Below are 20,281 nucleotides of genomic sequence, written 5' to 3'. Positions count from 1 at the left end.
AACCAAGTGATCAAAATTAATACTATGTTAATAGACTTCCCGGGCTTCCCTGGTGACTCAGTGGTAAAGAATCAGACTGCAATGCAGCAGACACAGGTTCGATACCTGGGTTGAAAAGATACCCTGGAGGAGGGCATGGCAACCCACTCCAGTATTCTTGCAGGGAAAATCCCATGGACAGAGGAGCCTGGAAGGCTATGTCTATGGGGTTGCAAAGAGTTGGACATGACTAAAGTGACTGAGCAGTAACAGCAGCAAGGGACTTTCCTGGTGGCACAGTGGAGAAGAATCAATCTGCCAATGCAGGGGACACAGGTCTGATCCCTGGTCCAAGAAGATTCCATATGCTGTGGAGCAACTAAGCCAGTGCGTCACACCTACTGAGCCCTTAGTCCCAACTATCAAGCCCTCATGCGTAAAGCCTGTGCTCTGCAACAAGAGAAGCCACTGCAGTGAGAAGCCTGACCACCACAAGGAAGAGTTGCTCCCACTTGTCACAACTAGAGAAAGCTCATGCAAAGCAACAAAGACTCACTGCAGCCAAAAATAAATATAATTATAAAAAATACTATGTTAAGAAGTATCACATGTTTCCAAAAGTGATACTCTGAGGATTCAGTATCATCTACGTAATATTCCATCTCAAATGTAAATCCTGAATCAAATTATGATGAATCATTAGGCAACAACAAATTGAGTGAAACTCTAGAAAATAAATGGTCTGTATTCTTTAAAAATTTCAATGTCATGAAAGAGAAAAAAAAGCCAAGAAGCACTGCTAGATAAAAAGGAATATTTCATAGTGTTAAAGAAGTCAAAGAGGAAGATATCACAATCCTAAATCTGAATGCAACTAATAGCACAGTCTCCAAATATATAGGATAAAAACTGACAAAATTAAAAGAGGAAACAGTCATATCCATAATTACAGTGGGAGGTTTTTAACCTACGTCATACAATAGTTGATAGCAGAAATAGATTAAAAAGTAGGAAAGGTATAGGCAGCATGAACAATACAATGTAAAATGTATATAAAACACTGTATTGAACAATGACAAAATTAGTATTCTTTGCAAGAGTACACAGAACATTTACCAAAATCAACCATATGCTGGAACATAAAGAAAGCCTCAAAAGCTTTTCAAAGATTAAAATAATGCAGAGTATTTTTTTAAACTAAAATTTAAGCTACAAATCAGTGCAGTAGGCAGAATAAGGCACTCTGTTGCAAAGATGTCTGCTTTATAACTTCTGGCATCTGTAACTATGCTATATGAAATGGAAAGGGGGAATTAAGGTTGTAGATGGAATTAAGGTTGCTAATCAGTTGACTGTGAGTTGGATTATCCAGTTGGGCCAAGTGTAATCACAAAGGTCCTTATAGTAAGTTAAAGAGAGAGGCAGAAGGTGAATGTCAGAGTGATGCAGTGTGAAAAAGTCAACCAGTCACTGCTAGATTTGAAGCTGGAGAAACGGAGCCACAAGCCACAAGCCACAGAATGTGGGTACCACCCAGAAGCTAGAAAAGTCAAGGAAACAGATTCAAGGAAACAGATTCTCTCCTAGAGCCCCCAAAGAGAATGAAGTCCTGCCAACACCTTGATCTTTAGGACATTTTGGAATTCTGACACCCAGATCAGTAATATGACAAATTTGTTTTGTTTTAAAGCACTAAGTTTGTGGTAATTGTTACAGCAGCAATAGAACACCAATATAATCATTAACAAAAAGATAATGAGAAAATACCCAACTGCCTGGAAATTAAACAATACACTTAACTAATCCATAAATCAAATAATAAATCAAAATGGAAATCAGAAAATGTTTGTGTTGAATGATAGTGATAGTACAGTTTATCCAAATTTGTAAGATGCAGCTAAAGCAGCATTTAGAGTAATAAACATGCTTAAATATATATATTGAAAAAAATCCAATGATTTAAAATTTCATCAAAAGAATTTTTTAAAGAATATTAAATCAAACCTTATAAAAGTGGATGGTAGGCAATAATGAAGTAAATATCAATGAAATAGTGAAAATTTTCAAATATAGGAAATAAAGGCAATTTTATAGACTTGCTGTGAGGACTGAATGAGTTATAAAACATAAAGCTCTTAGAACTTTGAAATATTAAGCATCCATGATTATGAAAAAGATTATATACCAAATGAAAAAATACTGGTGATAATTTTAAGTAAGCAAAACAAAATGTGGTTTGTAAAATCATATATATATATTTATATACCTATATACATGCCATGTATCTATATATTTTATAAAAATTGTAAAACCATTCTCATGGCTTTTAAAAATTATATATGTGTATGTACAAGGATTAGAAGAGAACATGGACAAATAAAAATCACTTTTAACTAACAGATTTGTGAGTGATCTCTTCACTTGACAAACCATTTTACTTAATTTTAGTTAACAAAGAAGCAATGCTGCAAACACTTTGGAGCAAACAATAGAGAAAAGACCTAGAATTTTTACCTCTTTGTCTTGAATATTAGGGTCTGCGTTGTTTTCCATGAGCACTGCCATGCAGTTGATATAGCCCCCATATGCAGCGCACTGCAGTGGGGTTCTTCCTGCGTAATCCTGCACATTTGGGTTGATCTTATTTTCTATCAGGATCTGGCAAACATCTGCATTTCCTCCCAGCGCGGCCCAATGTAGAAGAGAATGTCCATCTTGGTCGACTAGATCCACCCTTGCTCCACCTGAAAAAGCAAAAATAAAGTGAAAATGTATAATATAGAGAGCATTTATCAAAAAGAAGAGACGTTTAAAGAATATAACAGTCCTTTAAATGCTTTACTCTTAGCAAAAAACTTTCATGTATACCATCTATTTCAGATTTTTAAGTAAGCCTGGGAGTTGGTCAGGATAGAAATCGTTCCCCTTTTTTATGAAGTGAAACTGAGGATCAGGCAGATACAGTGACTTTTCCCAACTCAAACAGCTACTAATAGGTGGAGCTAGGAGTGATTCTCGAGTTTCCTGACGCCAGGCTCTTTCCTCCATGCTTCCACCCAGGCAGCTCTCTGCCATGTAAAGCTGTATTTCAAAAGGTAAATGTAAGAAATCCTACCTTTTGAGACTGACTTGTTATGAGTACTCTTAATAACTAACCTTTGATGAGTGTCTGAATCACATCTTTGTGCCCCATCTCACAGGCTCGGAAAAGTGGAGTATGTTTCATGACATCAGTAGCATCTACTTGAGCGTTATTTTCCAATAATAACTTCACAGTGCTGACATGGCCAGAAAGTGCAGCAGCATGTAAAGCTAAAAAGGGAGCAAAAGAGAGTGAAGAACTTTTAAGTAACAACTTTACCTTTTTACTATCCTAACTATGTATCTCTTCCTCTTTCGATTTTTTCATCATTTTGGCCAAATGCAATTTAATCTTCAAGATTATCTATTTTTCACTTGTATACACTTCTTTATATCTTCCCTTCTATTGGTATGTATTATTACTCCCACTTTTCCCTTCCTTCTATCTTTCTCATCTCACTGTTTTCTTCCTTTCTATCCTGTTGGTCTGAAATGGTCTCCTTAGTTACTAGTTTATTATCTTTTCCTTTTTCTGAGAGAGCAAGAGAACAAAAAATGACAAAGAGAAATGATTTAAATGATGCAGGCAATTCTGCCCACCAACCCACTCACAGTCAGTATATGCCTCTGAGGGGATGTGTTATGGGAGCCATCAATCTACTGGTTCTTCACTTGGTTACCTGTGCTCCTCTTGCAGTTGGTCTGTGTACCCACATGGTACTGAAAGTGTGTGCATCTTACTGCCTTCAGAGCATTATTCATACAACATGATTCCAAATGCAAGTCAGCTATTTCCTCAGGGCCCAATTTTAAAAAGAGCAATTCATTTCAAGATTGGAGGAAAAAAACAAGTGGAATGTGGTCTCATCTCTGGTAAGGGGTTGAAAGAGCAGTTTTGACTATGTGTGAGTTTCACATTGCACAGATCCCTGCCTGTTATTCCCTTCTAGTACTTACGTCATCACTCTTTAGATTACTCTTTAAATTCTATTTAAGTCATCATTCTCTAAATTCTTCTCAATGTTTCAGGGTATCTGTCTAGAGGTCCAGGCCAGTTCTATCTAAGAATTATAGCTCTATACTGTCTAGGACAATGTTTTTTTCATAAAGTGTGATCCATGGACCAAACCTGGGGTGCCTATAAAATGCAGACTCCTGGGGATTTGTTGAGATGCCACTATGGGCTGGGTACACAATATAATGCTGGGAATTCAGTAGGGAACAAAATAGCTAAGGTTACATTTTCATAGAAGAAGCAAAGCAGAACAAAACAAAAACAATGAATTAATAACATTTAAGTGTTAGATGGTGATAGATGGTATAGTTAAAGAAGTAAAAACTATTTTGATATGTGAAGTGACCTGGGGATTACTTTTGATTGGTGGTTAGGGAAAGCCCTGTCAAAGTGCTGACATTTAAGCTGAGACTAAATCATAAAAAAGAGGCAAAGTAGAGCTCTCAAGGGAGACTAGTCCGGGCAAAAAGAATAACGAGAACAAGGACAGGGATGAATGTATGTGTTTAAGGAAGACAAAGAAGCTGCAGCATATGAATGAGAGTGCAGTAAGCCAGAAAGGTAGAAAAGGCTAGATCATAAATGGCCATCAGGTCAGAGTGATGGAAGACACTGAAGGGCTTTACATAGGTGAGTGATGTTTGATTTATGTTCAAAACAGATCACACTAGCCATTTTGAGAATGCATTCAAGCAAATTAGAATGTAAGCATGGAGACCAGTTAACACCAGTACAGTAGACTGGGTGAAAATAGTGGTGGCTTGAACTAGGGTGACAGGAATGGAGACGGAGAGAAGCATAAAAAATTTAGAATATGTTTTGGATATGGAATCAACAGGACTTAATAACAGGAATTGATGTAGGATCTCTGTTTAATCTGGGAATATCTCTAGTAATTGTTATGCATACGAGAGTTTGAAAAGCCTGACCTAAACGCCTGAAAGGTAGATTAGCCTAGACAAGATGGGTGTGAGAGCCTTCAAGTATATGAAGCATGTGTGGAAGACAACAGAAAAAGCAACATTCAGTCTGAAAAATACTGGCTTAGTTTAAGGCAGCACATCCTAATAGAGTGAGATTAAGATGGATGAATGGGTGAATTCCCTGGTGGTTGAGTGGTTACCACTCTGCACTTTCACTGCCAAGGGCCCAGCCAGGTTCCATCCTTGGTTGGGGAGCTGAGATCATAAAAACCACATGGCACAGCCAAAATAAAAGACAGAAGTTTTGGTAATGAGTTCTCTGTATTGGAGCTGTTCAGCTGGAGGTTGAAAGACAGTGCAGAGATGTCTTTGGTGAAAAATGCTGGTGAGAATGTTATAAGGCAGATTAAGGCACATGATACATCTGTGATAGTTCAGTGATTTTCACATTTAAGACCATAAGAATGTTCGTTTTTTCCCTCCCAAGTGAAATTTTATAAAACATTCAACATATAAAATAGTTAAGAGGTGAGTGTTTCTGGTTAAAGTAGGGGTAGGGGTTCCCCATTCAAGCACCCACTCCCTCAGCAACACTTTAGGTACCTCTATGGGAAGGTACTGGTCTGAAGAACACAGCTTAGAAAACCCTGGACTAGATGTAATTTTAAGGTACTTTTTAATTCTGAAATTCTATAACTGTGTAATGTGGCATCAACTGTATAATGTGGTATCAACAGATACTCTTCAGATAAATATCAATGTCAAGTTTTGTTGTTTTTTTTTTTAAAGACAAAATTTCAATTGAGTAAAAGGTAGAATTAAGGATCTTGCTAAAGGAAATTTCCCATTTCTGATTATTTTCATTTATTTTAAAACAATTTTAGACTACAATCATTGTTCTTCTTTGAAAAAACACATTTACATAGGACCTTTAAAAATTCTTTCCAATAACTTTACATTATGGAGAATTTCAAATGTTATTCAAATGTAAAGACACATCTTCTTTATCAGCTCATCAGTCAATGGACATTTAGGTTGCTTCCATGTATGGCTATTGTGAATAGTGCTGCTATGAACATAGAGGTGCATGTATCTTTTTGGAAGACTACAAAAAAAGATAAAGAAAGCCAAGAGTCTCTGGTTGAATACTGTCCTCACCCAGCTTCAACAGTGATCTTGTTGGCTAATCTTGTTTCATTTAACTGCTATTGTGATCCACAGTCAAAGGCTTTGGCATAGTAAATAAAGCAGAAGTAGATGTTTTTCTGGAACTCGCTTGCTTTTTCCACGATCCAGCGGATGTTGGCAATTTGATCTCTGGTTCCTCTGCCTTTTCTAAAACCAGCTTGAACATCTGGAAGTTCACGGTTCACATATTGCTGAAGCCTGGCTTGGAGAATTTTGAGCATTACTTTACTAGCCTGTGAGATGAGTGCAATTGTGCGGTAGTTTGAGCATTCTTTGGCATTGCCTTTCTTTGGGATTGGAATGAAAACTGACGTTTTCCGGTCCTGTGGCCACTGCTGAGTTTCCCAAATTTGCTGGCATATTGAGTGCAGCACTTTCACAGCATCATCTTTCAGGATTTGAAAGAGCTCAACTGGAATTCTATCACCTCCACTAGCTTTGTTCATAGTGATGCTTTCTAAGGCCCACTTGACTTCACATTCCAGGATGTCTGGCTCTAGGTCAGTGATCACACCATCGTGATTATCTGGGTCATGAAGATCTTTTTTGTACAGTTCTTCTGTGTATTCTTGCCATCTCTTCTTAATATCTTCTGCTTCTGTTAGGTCCATACCATTTCTGTCCTTGATCGAGCCCATCTTTGCATGAAATGTTCCTTTGGTATCTATGATTTTCTTGACGAGATCTCTAGTCTTTCCCATTCTGTTGTTTTCCTCTATTTCTTTGCATTGATTGCTGAAGAAGGCTTTCTTATCTCTTCTTGCTATTCTTTGAACTCTGCATTCAGATGTTTATATCTTTCCTTTTCTCGATGGGAATACCAGACCACCTGATCTGCCTCTTGAGAAATTTGTATGCAGGTCAGGAAGCAACAGTTAGAACTGGACATGGAACAACAGACTAGTTCCAAATAGGAAAAGGAGTACGTCAAGGCTGTATATTGTCACCCTGTTTATTTAACTTATATGCAGAGTACATTATGAGAAACGCTGGACTGGAAGAAACACAAGCTGGAATCAAGATTGCCGGGAGAAATATCAATAACCTCAGATACACAGATGACACCACCCTTATGGCAGAAAGTGAAGAGGAACTCAAAAGCCTCTTGATGAAGGTGAAAGTGGCGAGTGAAAAAGTTGGCTTAAAGCTCAACATTCAGAAAACGAAGATCATGGCATCCGGTCCCATCACTTCATGGGAAATAGATGGGGAAACAGTGGAAACAGTGTCAGACTTTATTTTTCTGGGCTCCAAAAGCACTGCAGATGGTGACTGCAGCCATGATATTAAAAAGACGCTTACTCCTTGGAAGGAAAGTTATGTCCAACCTAGATAGCATATTCAAAAGCAGAGATATTACTTTGCCAACAAAGGTCTGTCTAGTCAAGGCTATGGTTTTTCCAGTAGTCATGTATGGATGTGAGAGTTGGAATGTGAAGAAGGCTGAGCGCCGAAGAATTGATGCTTTTGAACTGTGGTGTTGGAGAAGACTCTTGAGAGTCCCTTGGACTGCAAGGAGATCCAACCAGTCCATTCTAAAGGAGATCAGCCCTGGGATTTCTTTGGAAGGAATGATGCTAAAGCTGAAACTCCAATACTTTGGCCACCTCATGCGAAGAGTTGACTCATTGGAAAAGACTTTGAGGCTGGGAGGGATTGGGGGCAAAAGGAGAAGGGGACGACAGAGGATGAGATGGCTGGATGGCATCACTGACTTGATGGACGTGAGTCTGAGTGAACTCCGGGAGTTGGTGATGGACAGGGAGGCCTGGAGTGCTGCAATTCATGAGGTCGCAAAGAGTCGGACACGACTGAGCGACTGATCTGATCTGATCTGATCTGATTCCCCCACTTCTGATTGTTTTGAAGAAAAGTCTAGAGTCACATCCTTCTGTTTGTGAATATTTTAGTTAGTATGGCTGAAAGACAAGGGTTCTTTTTTAAAACACAGCCACTGTGTCAATCAGAGTATCTCTCAGATACTTTAACAGAGAAAATTAAATATGAAGGATTGCCAGCCTTGTACTGAAGAGCTAAAAAAGCAAAAAGGAAACACTAAGGTATCACAGAGGCTAACAATTCTAAGACTGAGGGAACAAAAAGCAGAGGATGGAATTATTACAACTTCAAAGTCTTAGAGGAGGCGCCGTGCAGAGCTGAGACTCAGACCTCTGAGGAGAGGCTCTGCTTGGCAGGTCCTATAAGTGCTGGAAAAACCACAAAGTGAATTAACTGTTGCCACTGGAACAAGGGATCAGTGCTCTGCTAAGTAAGACTGACTAGGATATGCTGACAGGAACTAGAAACAAATATAAGAATAGGAAGCAAACAGGAAGCTGTAATCCCAAGCTCCCCTTCTGGCTTTCCACTTTCCCCGTACTGCCCACTGTGGGCTGACTCCCCTGCTGGCAAAGAGCAAATGTGGTTTGCAGAACCCCAGCCCCAGCAATGTGGAGAAGGCAATGGCAACCCACTCCAGTACTCTTGCCTGGAAAATCCCATGGATGAGGGAGCCCGGTGGGCTGCAGTCCATAGGGTCGCTAAGAGTCCAATACGACTAAGCGTCTTCACTTTCACTTTTCACCTTCATGCATTGGAGAAGGAAATGACAACCCACTCCAGCGTTCTTGCCTGGAGAATCCAAGGGACGGGGGAGCCTGGTGGGCTGCCATCGATGGGGCCGCACAGAGTTGGACACGACTGAAGCAACTTAGCAGCAGCAGCAGCAGCCCCAGCAATGCAAAGAAAATATAGGCTCATTTTCATATCTAAAAGATGTTAACACAAGTTTTGTAACATCAGATATACCCAGAGAGTGTTCACATTTTCCTGATAGCTTTGTATTTTGTTTTATAGTGGATTTATTTGATCCAAATAATACTTAAAGATTGCTATTGATAAGAACTCATTTTTAATTAAGGAAAAACAACCCTGTAAAGGGATGATGAGTGCAATTGTGTGGTAGTTTGAGTATTCTTTGGCATTGTCTTTCTTTGGGATTGGAATGAAAACTGACTTTTCCAGTCCTGTGGCCATTGCTGAGTTTTCCAAATTTGCTGGCATATTGAGCGCAGCACTTTCACAGCATCATCTTAAATAGCTCAACTGGAATTCTATCACCTCCACTAGCTTTGTTCGTAGTGATGCTTTCTAAGGTCCACTTGACTTCACATTTCAGGATGTCTGGCTCTAGGTGAAAAAGTTGGCTTAGCGCTCAAGATTCAGAAAACTAAGATCATGGCATCTGGTCCCATCACTTCATGGGAAACAGGTGGGGAAACAGTGGAAACAGTGTCAGACTTTATTTTGGGGGGTTCCAAAATCACTGCAGATGGTGACTGTAACCATGAAATTAAAAGACGCTTACTCCTTGGAAGGAAAGTTATGACCAACCTAGACAGCATATTCAAAAGCAGAGACATTACTTTGCCAACAAAGGTCCGTCTAGTCAAGGCTATGGTTTTTTCCAGTGGTCATGTATGGATGTGAGAGTTGGAATGTGAAGAAAGCTGAGCGCTGAAGAATTGATGCTTTTGAACTGTGGTGTTGGAGAAGACTCTTGAGAGTCCCTTGGACTGCAAGGAGATCCAACCAGTCCATTCTGAAGGAGTTCAGTCCTGGGTGTTCTTTGGAAGGACTGATGCTAAAGCTGAAACTCCAATACTTTGGCCACCTCATGCGAAGAGTTGACTCATTGGAAAAGACTCTGATGCTGGGAGGGATTGGGGGCAGGAAGAGAAGGGGACAACAGAAAATGAGATAGCTGGATGGCATCATCGACTTGATGGACATGAGTTTGAGTGAACTCCGGGAGTCAGTGATGGACAGGGAGGCCTGGCATGCTGCAGTTCATGGGGTTGCAAAGAGTTGGACACGACTGAGCGACTGAACTGACTGAACTGAAAGGGATGATGGAGAGGAACTCATTTGCATAGAAATGTCAGGAAGGTATGTATCACTGATGTATAATATAATCTCCTTAAGAGAAAGAGCCCAGGGAATGAAATAATTTGAAAATTTAGGTCTCAACCCCAACTAAGATGTACATCAGAAAGACAACTTTGGTAGAGAATGCAAGTATCCTAGCCCATACTTTATTAAAATACATGAAAAGTTAAACAAAGAGCGATGCCAGTGATAAAGACTGCATAATAATAAAAGTCTGATAAAAAAATTAAATATTCAGATCATTTATAAACTCAATGCCTTATGTGTCTGTATAATACTCCTTAAGAAGCTTAAGGTCTATGGTGAAACTCTGATAAACAAATACTTTTACAAGTTGAAGCCTTTATCAAAATTGATATCACCTAAAAACTCTTTTTAAAAAATCAGAAGGTGTGATGGTCTAGGTATAGGGAGGGAGATATTAGGTATAGCAACCACATTCCCCTCTGTCCCCCAAGTGCTCTATGAACAGTTCTGGTGATCAAGAAAGATAGAAAGATCTCATCCAGGATGACAGGTAGGTGCAAATGGCTCTGGAATGTTTTCATGTATAAGAAAACATAACACTGAGAAGCTCGCAGCTGAGGTTTTGTTCCATTCAGTGTTTCTGTGCTGTGATTTTTCTTTCTGACTTGTAGTTTGTATATACAGGTGTCCTTTGTTATCCATGGGGGATTGGTTCTAGGAGCCTCTACAGATACTAAAATGTGAAGATGCTCAAGACCCTTTCATGAGATGGTGCAGTACAAGTCAGCCTTCCAAAGCCGCAGATGCAAAACCCCTGGATATGGAGGGCTGACTGCAGTACACAAGGAGAGCTGTGTCACCCAAGGTGACAGCGGGTGTTACAAAAACAAGTACTTCTCTTAGTAATCAACACATCATTCGAGGGCTCTCTTCTTAGAAAAAGATTAAAGGAAGCATATAGGAAGAGCTTTCGAAGCTTTGAAGCTTCTAGAGTCGTGGAGGTTAACTCTGAAATGGGCGATTCAGGAGAACAGCAGTAATGCTGTTCAAAACTGAGAAAACAGCATATTAAATGAGACTGGTGAGAACATACATAGATGTGTGCATTCTTTAAAATATAATTCTAAATTTTTGAAAATGTAGTTAATAACTGCTAAGTATGCATAGTTTTTAAAGAGCAGGTTTATGCTTTTTTAATGCAAAGATATATGATCAGAAGAGTTCCTGCAATTACATCTAAGGAGCAACAAGGCTTGTAAATCAAATGTCAAAATTCACTTGATAATAACATAGCATAATTTTAGCTGTAATACTTGGAAAAATAAAGCTGTTGGAGTGATATCCTGGCAACCTAAACTTAAAAAGTAAAGATCAATGTCAAATAATATTAGATTAGGAACAATGGTTTCAACTTACTATTTTGCAAGTATTATAGCACCATCTATACTCTGAATCCTGAATGAAAGCTGAATATGTCTGCCAGTTCTTACCTGTACCTCCATATTTATCTGCCATATTAATGTCAATGTCAGATTTTAAGCTCAGCATAGTCCTAAGGACGTCATCACTGCCTTTCCCAGCAGCCCACATAAAGGATGTTCTTCCTTCAAGGTCTGAATCATCTTTTACTGATGGATGTTTTAAAAACACTTTAACTGTTTCCTGTAAGAAAACATTTAAAAATTTGAGACACGAGACTGGCATTTTCTATGGCAATAAAACCAGTGTTATATGTGACCTCCACTAAGAAGCAAAGTATTTTTTGGTCTACTTTTGAATCAAATGAAATTATCTTTTTATGAATAATAAAATTATAATTTCCATTGAAAATAACAATCTGTGTTCCTTATGTATTGGTTTTAGTTTTCACAGCATTTCAAAATATAACTTAATTCCCTCATTCAATATTCTTATAATTGAGAATGATTATTCTCAATTAAATTTAAAAATTTAATTGAGAAGAAACTATGTACTTTGTTACTATTCTTTTAAATAGTTAATTGATTTATCAAATGATGAGCGGTGGCTACTGAGAAGTGCAGTGTTCAATTCATCTAACAAGTATTATTCAGTAATTCCTGCATTCTAGGTCCTTCCTCTATAGAATCATACAAAAATGAGGACCCTTAATAATTCTTATAGTGTTTGACAATTTTAATTGCAGTTAATATTCATAGCTACTTCCCTGGTGGCTCAGTGGTAAAGAATCCACCTGCCCATGCAGGAAATGTGGGTTCAATCTCTGGCTCAGGAAAATCCCCTGGAGAAGGAAATGGCAACCCACTCCAGTATTCTTACCTGGGAAATCCCATGGATAGATGTGCCTGGCAGGCTACAGTCCATGGGGTTGAAAAGAGATAGGCATGACTTAGTGACTAAATAACAACAATATTCATAGCACTTAAAATTGCATCTTTCCTCAAAACTCAGATGCTTACAAACTTATAGGAAGATCATAGACACTTTTACTTGGACGGAAATAAAATAGTTTCAGAAAAAAGAATTTCTGGAGGCTGTGAGTTGGCTAAAAATGCATAAAATGTTGATGTTCAATACTTTAGAGCAAGAAAAAATGTAAGGGTTCATCTATTCCAGCTCCTCATTTTACAGATGAGATTTAGGCTCAAGGCCACATAAATACTGGTAGCAAACACACAAGTAGAATCCAGGGTTAAGTCACCACACTCTTTCTACTGCAACACACACTGCTTCCCAGTCTTAAAACTAGTTGTTGAGCTACTGCGGTATTATAGCTTAGCTCCCAGGAGCTAGTGTAGGTGCTTATTAATTTAGATTTGAATAAAGAAATACTTTTTTTTTAATGTTGGTGATTTTGGGGGTTTCTTTTAACAATCTGCAAACATTTCTTTTGTTCAGTATGTTTTCTAAGTGATGAATACTTACAAGGGTTTTATGGGGTTTTGATGTTGGTTGTAGTGTTTTTTATAAAGGGAATTATAACCTCTTGCAACTTAATAGAGTCTAAAGGAGATCAAGGGACTTGAAACTGAGCTTAGACTTTGCATCATTAAAAAACTATTTCTGTAATTGGCAAATTATCTAAAGCAAGTGTTTCTTTGAAAAAACGTCTATAATGTTCTAGTATTCTTTCTTACTTTCTAATGATAAGCACAGTTACTTAACTACTAGTTTCTGTACATAGTTAAATTTGGAATCTAAGAGTTGGGTTCTAGACAAGGCTTCCCCAATGGCTCAGTGGTAAAGAGTCCACTTGCCAATGCATGAGACATGGATTCGCTCCCTGATCTGGGAAGATCCCACATGCCACGGAGCAACTAAGCCCATGCACCCCAACTATTGAGCATGCGCTCCAGAGCCTGTTGGCTGCAACTACTGACCCTACATGCCACGACTACTGAAGCCTGCACGCCCCCGGGCCTGTACTCTGCAACAAGAGGAGCCACGGCAATGAGAAGCTCACATACCACAATTAGAGAGTAGCCCCCACTTGCTTCAACCCACTCAGCAATGAAGACCCAGCAGAGCCAAAAATAATAAAATAAATAAATAAGTTATAAAAACACAAAAGTATATTAAAAAAAAACATTGTGGGCAAATCATTTAATCTCTTGGAATCTTGGTTTCTTCATCTCTAAATAGGGATAACATGTCTTTACATAGGCCTGTGTTGAACTATGGATTGAATTATGATTTCCATAGATTGACTATAGTGGGCCAACTGAATTTCTTATCTATTCATAATAAGAATGAACCCTACCTCAAAACTTAAGTATTTTTCTGAGATCTTGGGAGATAATAGAAGATAAAGGTTTACCGAAACTGTAGGCGGTAAGTAGAATAGATTTTTAGGATTGCCAGGAAGGAGAACTATAGCTATATTTGCTGTGGGTACCAGAGAGAAAGAGAAGTGTGAAATTAAGGCATTTTAGCAATCTGAGTATTCATGTACTATTCAGTGGTGCCTTAGGGGAGGTGAGGAAGATGGAATTATACTGTGCTGATGATAACATTCTAATTTAAAAGGAGATAACTGTCATGGTTTACTTACAGCAAAGTTACTCTGAGCTGCATAGTGCAAGGGTGTTGCTCCTTGGCTGTCAGATGGAATGGTTCCAGACTTATTTCTTTCTAAAAGGAGATGGACAATCTGTGCATGGCCTGAAAGAAAACACAAGGTAGTTATCACACAAAAGGACTGATTCATTTATGGTCTATTTAAAGGAAAGGGGTAAGAAAAATCACTAGTACATAAACCAGCACTCACAAGGGTTTCAGAACGGTCCCTAGTGCAGCTTCTAACTTCTTACCAAAATACTATGATTAGGCAGCACAAAGGCAAAAACGTAAATACTAAAAACTCAATGCTTTGATCAACAAGGAAATGACTAATTATAATTGCCAGACTGAGAAAAAACTGTATATGGTACCAGCTCACTGCATCCCCTGGTTCACCTTATAAAACTGCCCATCAAGAGGGAGGGAAGGTGTCAGAAGGCAGGCCCTCTCTGTCCCTAGTCTCCAGGTTCTACTGCACAACCAATCAGAACTGTATGGTTGTTCTCTTCTGCTATTCAGGTGGACCAGCTATAACACAGTTTCTTGTGACCTCTGAGGCCTTCTGTCTATCACTTTGTACCTCCTTCCCCCAATGTTTGAACACCTAGGCAGTAATTTCAAACCCCAGAAATGGGCAGGAATAGTGAGGTGCTGGTAGAAAAGAGTGCTCTGCAGTCTATTTTGGAGGATGTGGAGGAGGTCTCCCCAAGTGAAGGACTGTAGAAAGGATAAAAGAATGAACAGACCTGGTAACAGTATATTTAGGAAACCTCAATTTCATACATGCCATTGCTTCAGTGTACAGGGAGTGAGGCAATGATGCAGAAGCCACATTAGCAGAGCAAGAATACACTGCATCAACACCAGGCAGAAAAACAGGAATTTGCATGGGAGTTGTGCTCCTCTGCCTGCTCTTCAGCTGTGGTTTGAGATCGAGTGCTCCACAACACAAACGGGCAAAAGTAGGGTCAAGGGCAATTAATGCCACACACTCAATCTAAATACTTCTCATCTTGTTTGAGAGATAAGGAGAAAAATTCAGAAAGGCTTTATGGAAACACTCTAAGACAGGGGGAAAGGAACACCATCAGAAAGAACAAGAGCATACCTCAGAAAATGATCTAGAGAAGGATCCGGAAGAAAATGTCAGGCAACAGTTTGGCATCCTTGACTTTTACAAAGAGATGGCCTCTATGAAGTGAAACAGTATCCTAAGAAGAAGATAATCTAAAATGAAAGGGTAATGGAAGGAGGTAAAAATATAAAAAGCTGAGATAAAAAGAAATATGGATGATAGAAGGAAATAAAAATATAGCCTAAAATATAATCTATAAGAGGCAGAAAGAAAGCAGAATTCATGAAAAGAAAATTCAGTTTAGTGATACGCAGACAAATTTGCAAAAATGCAGAGGAAAAGGAAATGAAACTAAACACTGAAATGAAGACTGAATAATAATTATAAATCTGACTATAAAACCCAATGCAAATGTAAGAATCATTTAAAAAAGAGATAACATGTAATTTAAAAACTAAGTCTATAATAATAATATTTTTATAATCATTACTATTAATAATAACTGTCAGATCATATTAACAAACACCTAAAGGGTATAAGTGAAAGTATGCCAAATTCCTCATTTTAAATAGATGGGAATCAGTAAGTGCAGTTTTGCTCTTGACTCAGGCTTAGGCTTAAGAAAGCTTTTAAAATTTAAAAGTAACTACTAGTAAAACCTAGAAACCCTCCTGAAACATTAGGAAATTCAAAACCAGATAGCTACAATGTAATCCATACACCACAAGGCAGAAAACAAAGAAATCAGGAAAAACTCCAAATTAAGGAGAAAAAAAACTAATCCTCAAAGATGGGAATAACAGAAAAAAGATCAAATTGTACAATTTGTAACAGTGACTGTCAGTGGGCAAAACTCCTTCACTAAAAGGGAAAGACTCTCAGATTGCCAAAATTCAGACAGATACACATATATAATCTTCCATATAAAAAAGTGATCCCCAAAAATGCTAAGTAAAAGGCACATCAGGAAATATGAAGAAAAGAAAATCAAATATAGTATTAGCTGAAACATAAAATTAAAGCCCTTCTCCAAAAAAAGCAAAGGCATTGAATGTGATTATTTTATATTTACATTTGTTAACAAATGCACATTGGTTTTACAATAACAATTTTAAAAGACATGTTGTTGAAATTACCATATAACAGAGAATACATTTATATTGTTAAAACTTAAGCATACAACAGAGGAATTTAGGTACAAAGTACTACATATCAATTAAAAATTATTCAACTCACCTAGCAAAGCTGCCCAGTGAAGCGGCGTTCGAAATAAGTTATCGTAAGATGTTATATTGCAGCTTTCGTATGAGGTCAAGACATCGACCACTGTCACATTCCCATCAGCGACTGCAAAGTGAAGAGGTGTTCGACCCTCGTAGTCTTGCCAGTTCAGTAAAGACTCTGTTGGAGCAGCATCCTATTTTTAAGGAACCAGAGACTTTAGATATACATAGAATCCTCAAAAAAGCCACATGTGATGTAAGTATTAACTGAGCAATTTTTGAAACCTGTATATTCTCTCTCAGCAGAAGTGATAAAATTTAGAAAAAAGTATACAGTCTAAATCTTAAAAAATTTAATTTCATATTTAACTATAAAAAGTACAGAAAAATAAATGTACTATCTAGATTAAATAGGAATCAACACTTTCCCTAACGTGCTTTTTAAATCTGTTATGGATTCAGCTAAAGCCATATGTTTTGTATTTTTGCTTCATATGTATACGTCCATAAACAATAGATAAATTTTGTATGTGTTTTCAATATTTATACTTATACATTATGCCATGTATATCCTTGAATATTTTTCTTTTAAAATTATACTTTTGAATTTTTTTATTTCAACACAATACATTTGGGTATCTGTAATGATACTAATCTATTTGTTAAACCACAATTTAGTTATCCATTCTCTTGAAAGTCACTCAGTCTCGTCCAACTCTTTGCAGCCCCATGGACTGTAGTCCACCAGGCTCCTCTGTTCATGGAGATTCTCCAGGCCAGATTACTGGATTGGGAGGCCTTTCCTTTCTCAGGGGATCTACCTAACCCAGGGATGGAGCCCAGGTATCCCACATTGCAGGCGGATTCTTTACCATCTGAGCCACCAGGGAAGCCCTTACTGAAGGATATTTAGGTTACTTACACAGTTTTCCACTATTAACAAAAATGCTGCAATGCATTTTTTTACACTGCACTTCCTTTACATATCTCCCTGTGGCATATATGTGAGATTTTTCTCTAGCCCAGACATTTTGAAGGGAAACTGCTGGATTGAAAGATATCTGCATCTTCAGTTAGGTATTGTTAAACTGCTCTCCAAATGGCTGTACTAATTAACACATCCATGACAATGTGTAAATGCTTTTATTTCCCCACATGCTGGCACAAATCAACCACTTGATATTATCAAACTTAAAACATTTTTCCCCTTATAGGTATGAAAAGCATTTCACTGATGCTTTAAATTGCATTCCTTTTATGAATGAGGTTGAAATTTTTTATCACATGGTTATTAGATTTTTGGTTTAAACTGACAGTTCACAACATTTATTTGTTTTTCTACTGGATCTTTGTAGAGATATGATGCACTGCTTAGGTCCTCCTTCCCTACCTCCACAGCTGCTGAAAGTGCTGCCAGCAGATGATCTTCTCCTGTCAGCTTTTTGGAATTGCTTTAGCTGAAGAGAGTTCCTCACCCACCTCAGGTCCCTTTTCAGATTAGGTCATACCCAAAGTCAAGCCCTCCTGTCCCAATTTAAGAACTCTTTGAAGGGCCTTTCCAGGTTTAGAGCTCTCTATACCGTCAGCCTATTTTATAAAATAAGAGCATGAAAGGTATTACAAAACACTTCAAAAAAGAAGTAGAATATTACCATGGCGGCATTCTAGGACCTTGAGTCTCTCAAGGACTTAAATGCACTTATAGAGGAGGGGAAAAAAAGCCAAATTTGTAAGGAAGATATTATAAGCGAGAATTACCCTCCATAGACCTCAGATTTTGGAATTAACACATACAGAATATAAAATAACTAATGATAAAACACGTAAGAAAATAAAAAATGGGGACTTCCTCGGCAGTCCAGTAGTTAAGAATCTGTGCTTCCAATGCAGCGGGGATGGGTTTGATCCTTGGTGGGGGAACTAAGATTCCACAAGCCACATAGCACAGTTAAAAATTTTAAAAGTAAGCAAGGGAAAAAGCTCACAAAATGATCAGGTGGATCTGAAAAAGAACCAAGGAGAATTTTTAGAAGTGAAAACACAATCACTAAGATTGAAGACTAAACAAATAGTGTAAACAAGACTGGATGCAGCTGAAGAAAGACTTGGTAAACTGGAAGGCAGATCTGATGTAACTACCCAGAATGTAGTAGAATGGGACAAGATGACAGAAATGTAAAAGAAAAGTTAAGAGACATGGAAAGTAAGATGGAAAGGTCTAAAATATGTGTTATTGGAGACCCCATAGGCAGGCGTAGAGAGAAAGAAAGAGAAGCAATACTGACATAATGGCTATATATTTTCCAGAACTGAGATGCAATAATCAGAATGTATACTAAACATGGAAAAAAAAAAATACTAGACACACTGTAGTAAAACTGTAGAATACTATATAGAAAAATTTTAAAAACCACCCTGAGAGAAAAGATAATCTATAAAGGGATTACAATTAGACAAATAACAGACTATTTAAGAGGAACAATGAAAGACAGAAAGCAGCAAAATAACAGTCTGAAAGAGCTGATAAAAGTGACTACCTAGAATCGTGTATACAGAAAAACTACATATTCAAGAGCATTGTAGAAACGCAGACATCCTTAACAGTTGAATTAATCAGGGAGTTAACTACCATACATCTATACTAATAGGAGTTCTAAGAACTGAATTTCGGGGAAAAAGGTAATAACTCTGGAAGAAAAATTGGAGGTCCAAGAAGAAATGCACAGCAAAGGAATCAGTTAACATACAAGTAGAAATAAATTAATCATTGTATAAATAAAACAATAACATCTTCAAAAGTCTAATTTGTGTGTTATAAGCAAATAGGACCAAACATTAGACTACCACAGCATGTAAGTTGTAATTTGGGAAGAAATGATTAAAAAACCTCAAAGAATCTACTGATAAACATTCAAAATTCGTAAGTATAGAAAGTTGGTTAGATATATAATTAATGGCCAAAAGTATCAACTGCATTTCTATACACCTGCAACAACCAGTTAAATTCATACCCTAGATAGAGTTTTTAAAAAAGGTTCAAAGCAGCACTGTTGTAAATAGCAAAAAACTGTAAACAGTTTCAAAGGTCTGTCAATAACAGAATGAAAAATGTGTGTCATTTAATCTTCAAAAAATGGAATACTATTTAGCATATAGCAGTAAAAAGTAATATATTACAGCTACACACAGCAACACAGATTAAAACCACCAACTTAACACTGAGCAAGAGAAAAGGATGTCGCAGAATACATACAGTATGATTCTATGAATACAAAATGCAAAAATGTTAAAAATGAAACATTACATTGTTTAGGAATGCAAACATATGTGGCAAAACTATAATGAAAACCAGTGGAATAATAAGCACAAAATTGAGAGTAGTGGCTGCCTCTGAGAAAGGAGAGAAAAGAATGCTACTTGGAGGTACCCAGGGAACTTAAACAGTGATTTACTTGGCTCCTCCACTCAGTGATGAGTACATAAGTTTCCTTATTCCTTATATCTTAAATGTATTTATTCACTTACATTTACTTACTATTTGATAAGAACAAGTATAAAACAAAGTCAGGGATGATAAATAGGAACTCAGAAAAGTAGCTGATGGGGGACAGAAATGAGCATGGTATAGGGAGAGAGAATGCCTTGGGAAGCAGGCATGCAGGAAATTTCTGTGTGGTCTTAAATCACAGTATTAAAATGCTCTATTTCTTGCTGATGAGCTCATATGTTTTTTGTTGTACTGTTTTATGTCATAATTTGCTCCTGTGCTATAAAATGCTTTTGCATACAGTGGATAATTCATAACATAATTTCTTTTGGGGGGTAAGGCCATCCATTATACCTA

At 37.6% G+C, this 20,281-nt stretch overlaps 1 protein-coding gene across 5 annotated transcripts in view; it reads right to left on the bottom strand.

Moving 5' to 3' along the window:
* The window catches only part of INVS (inversin), a 132,362-nt gene that overhangs the window by 43,542 nt on the left and 68,539 nt on the right, over window positions 1–20,281 (bottom strand). For all 5 annotated transcript variants that reach the window (XM_025281801.3, XM_025281807.3, XM_025281804.3 and 2 more), the window contains 5 exons: window positions 16,451–16,631; window positions 14,132–14,241; window positions 11,592–11,763; window positions 3,136–3,291; window positions 2,494–2,723 (listed from right to left, as the gene is read on the bottom strand). In XM_025281801.3, coding sequence (XP_025137586.3) covers window positions 2,494–2,723; window positions 3,136–3,291; window positions 11,592–11,763; window positions 14,132–14,241; window positions 16,451–16,631 — 849 coding nt within the window. The remainder of the gene's footprint in view (window positions 1–2,493; window positions 2,724–3,135; window positions 3,292–11,591; window positions 11,764–14,131; window positions 14,242–16,450; window positions 16,632–20,281) is intronic.

This window comes from Bubalus bubalis, chromosome 3 (genome assembly GCF_019923935.1).
Source record: "Bubalus bubalis isolate 160015118507 breed Murrah chromosome 3, NDDB_SH_1, whole genome shotgun sequence".
Taxonomy (NCBI): Eukaryota; Metazoa; Chordata; class Mammalia; order Artiodactyla; family Bovidae; genus Bubalus; species Bubalus bubalis.
This window is presented reverse-complemented; position numbering and strand designations above follow the sequence as displayed.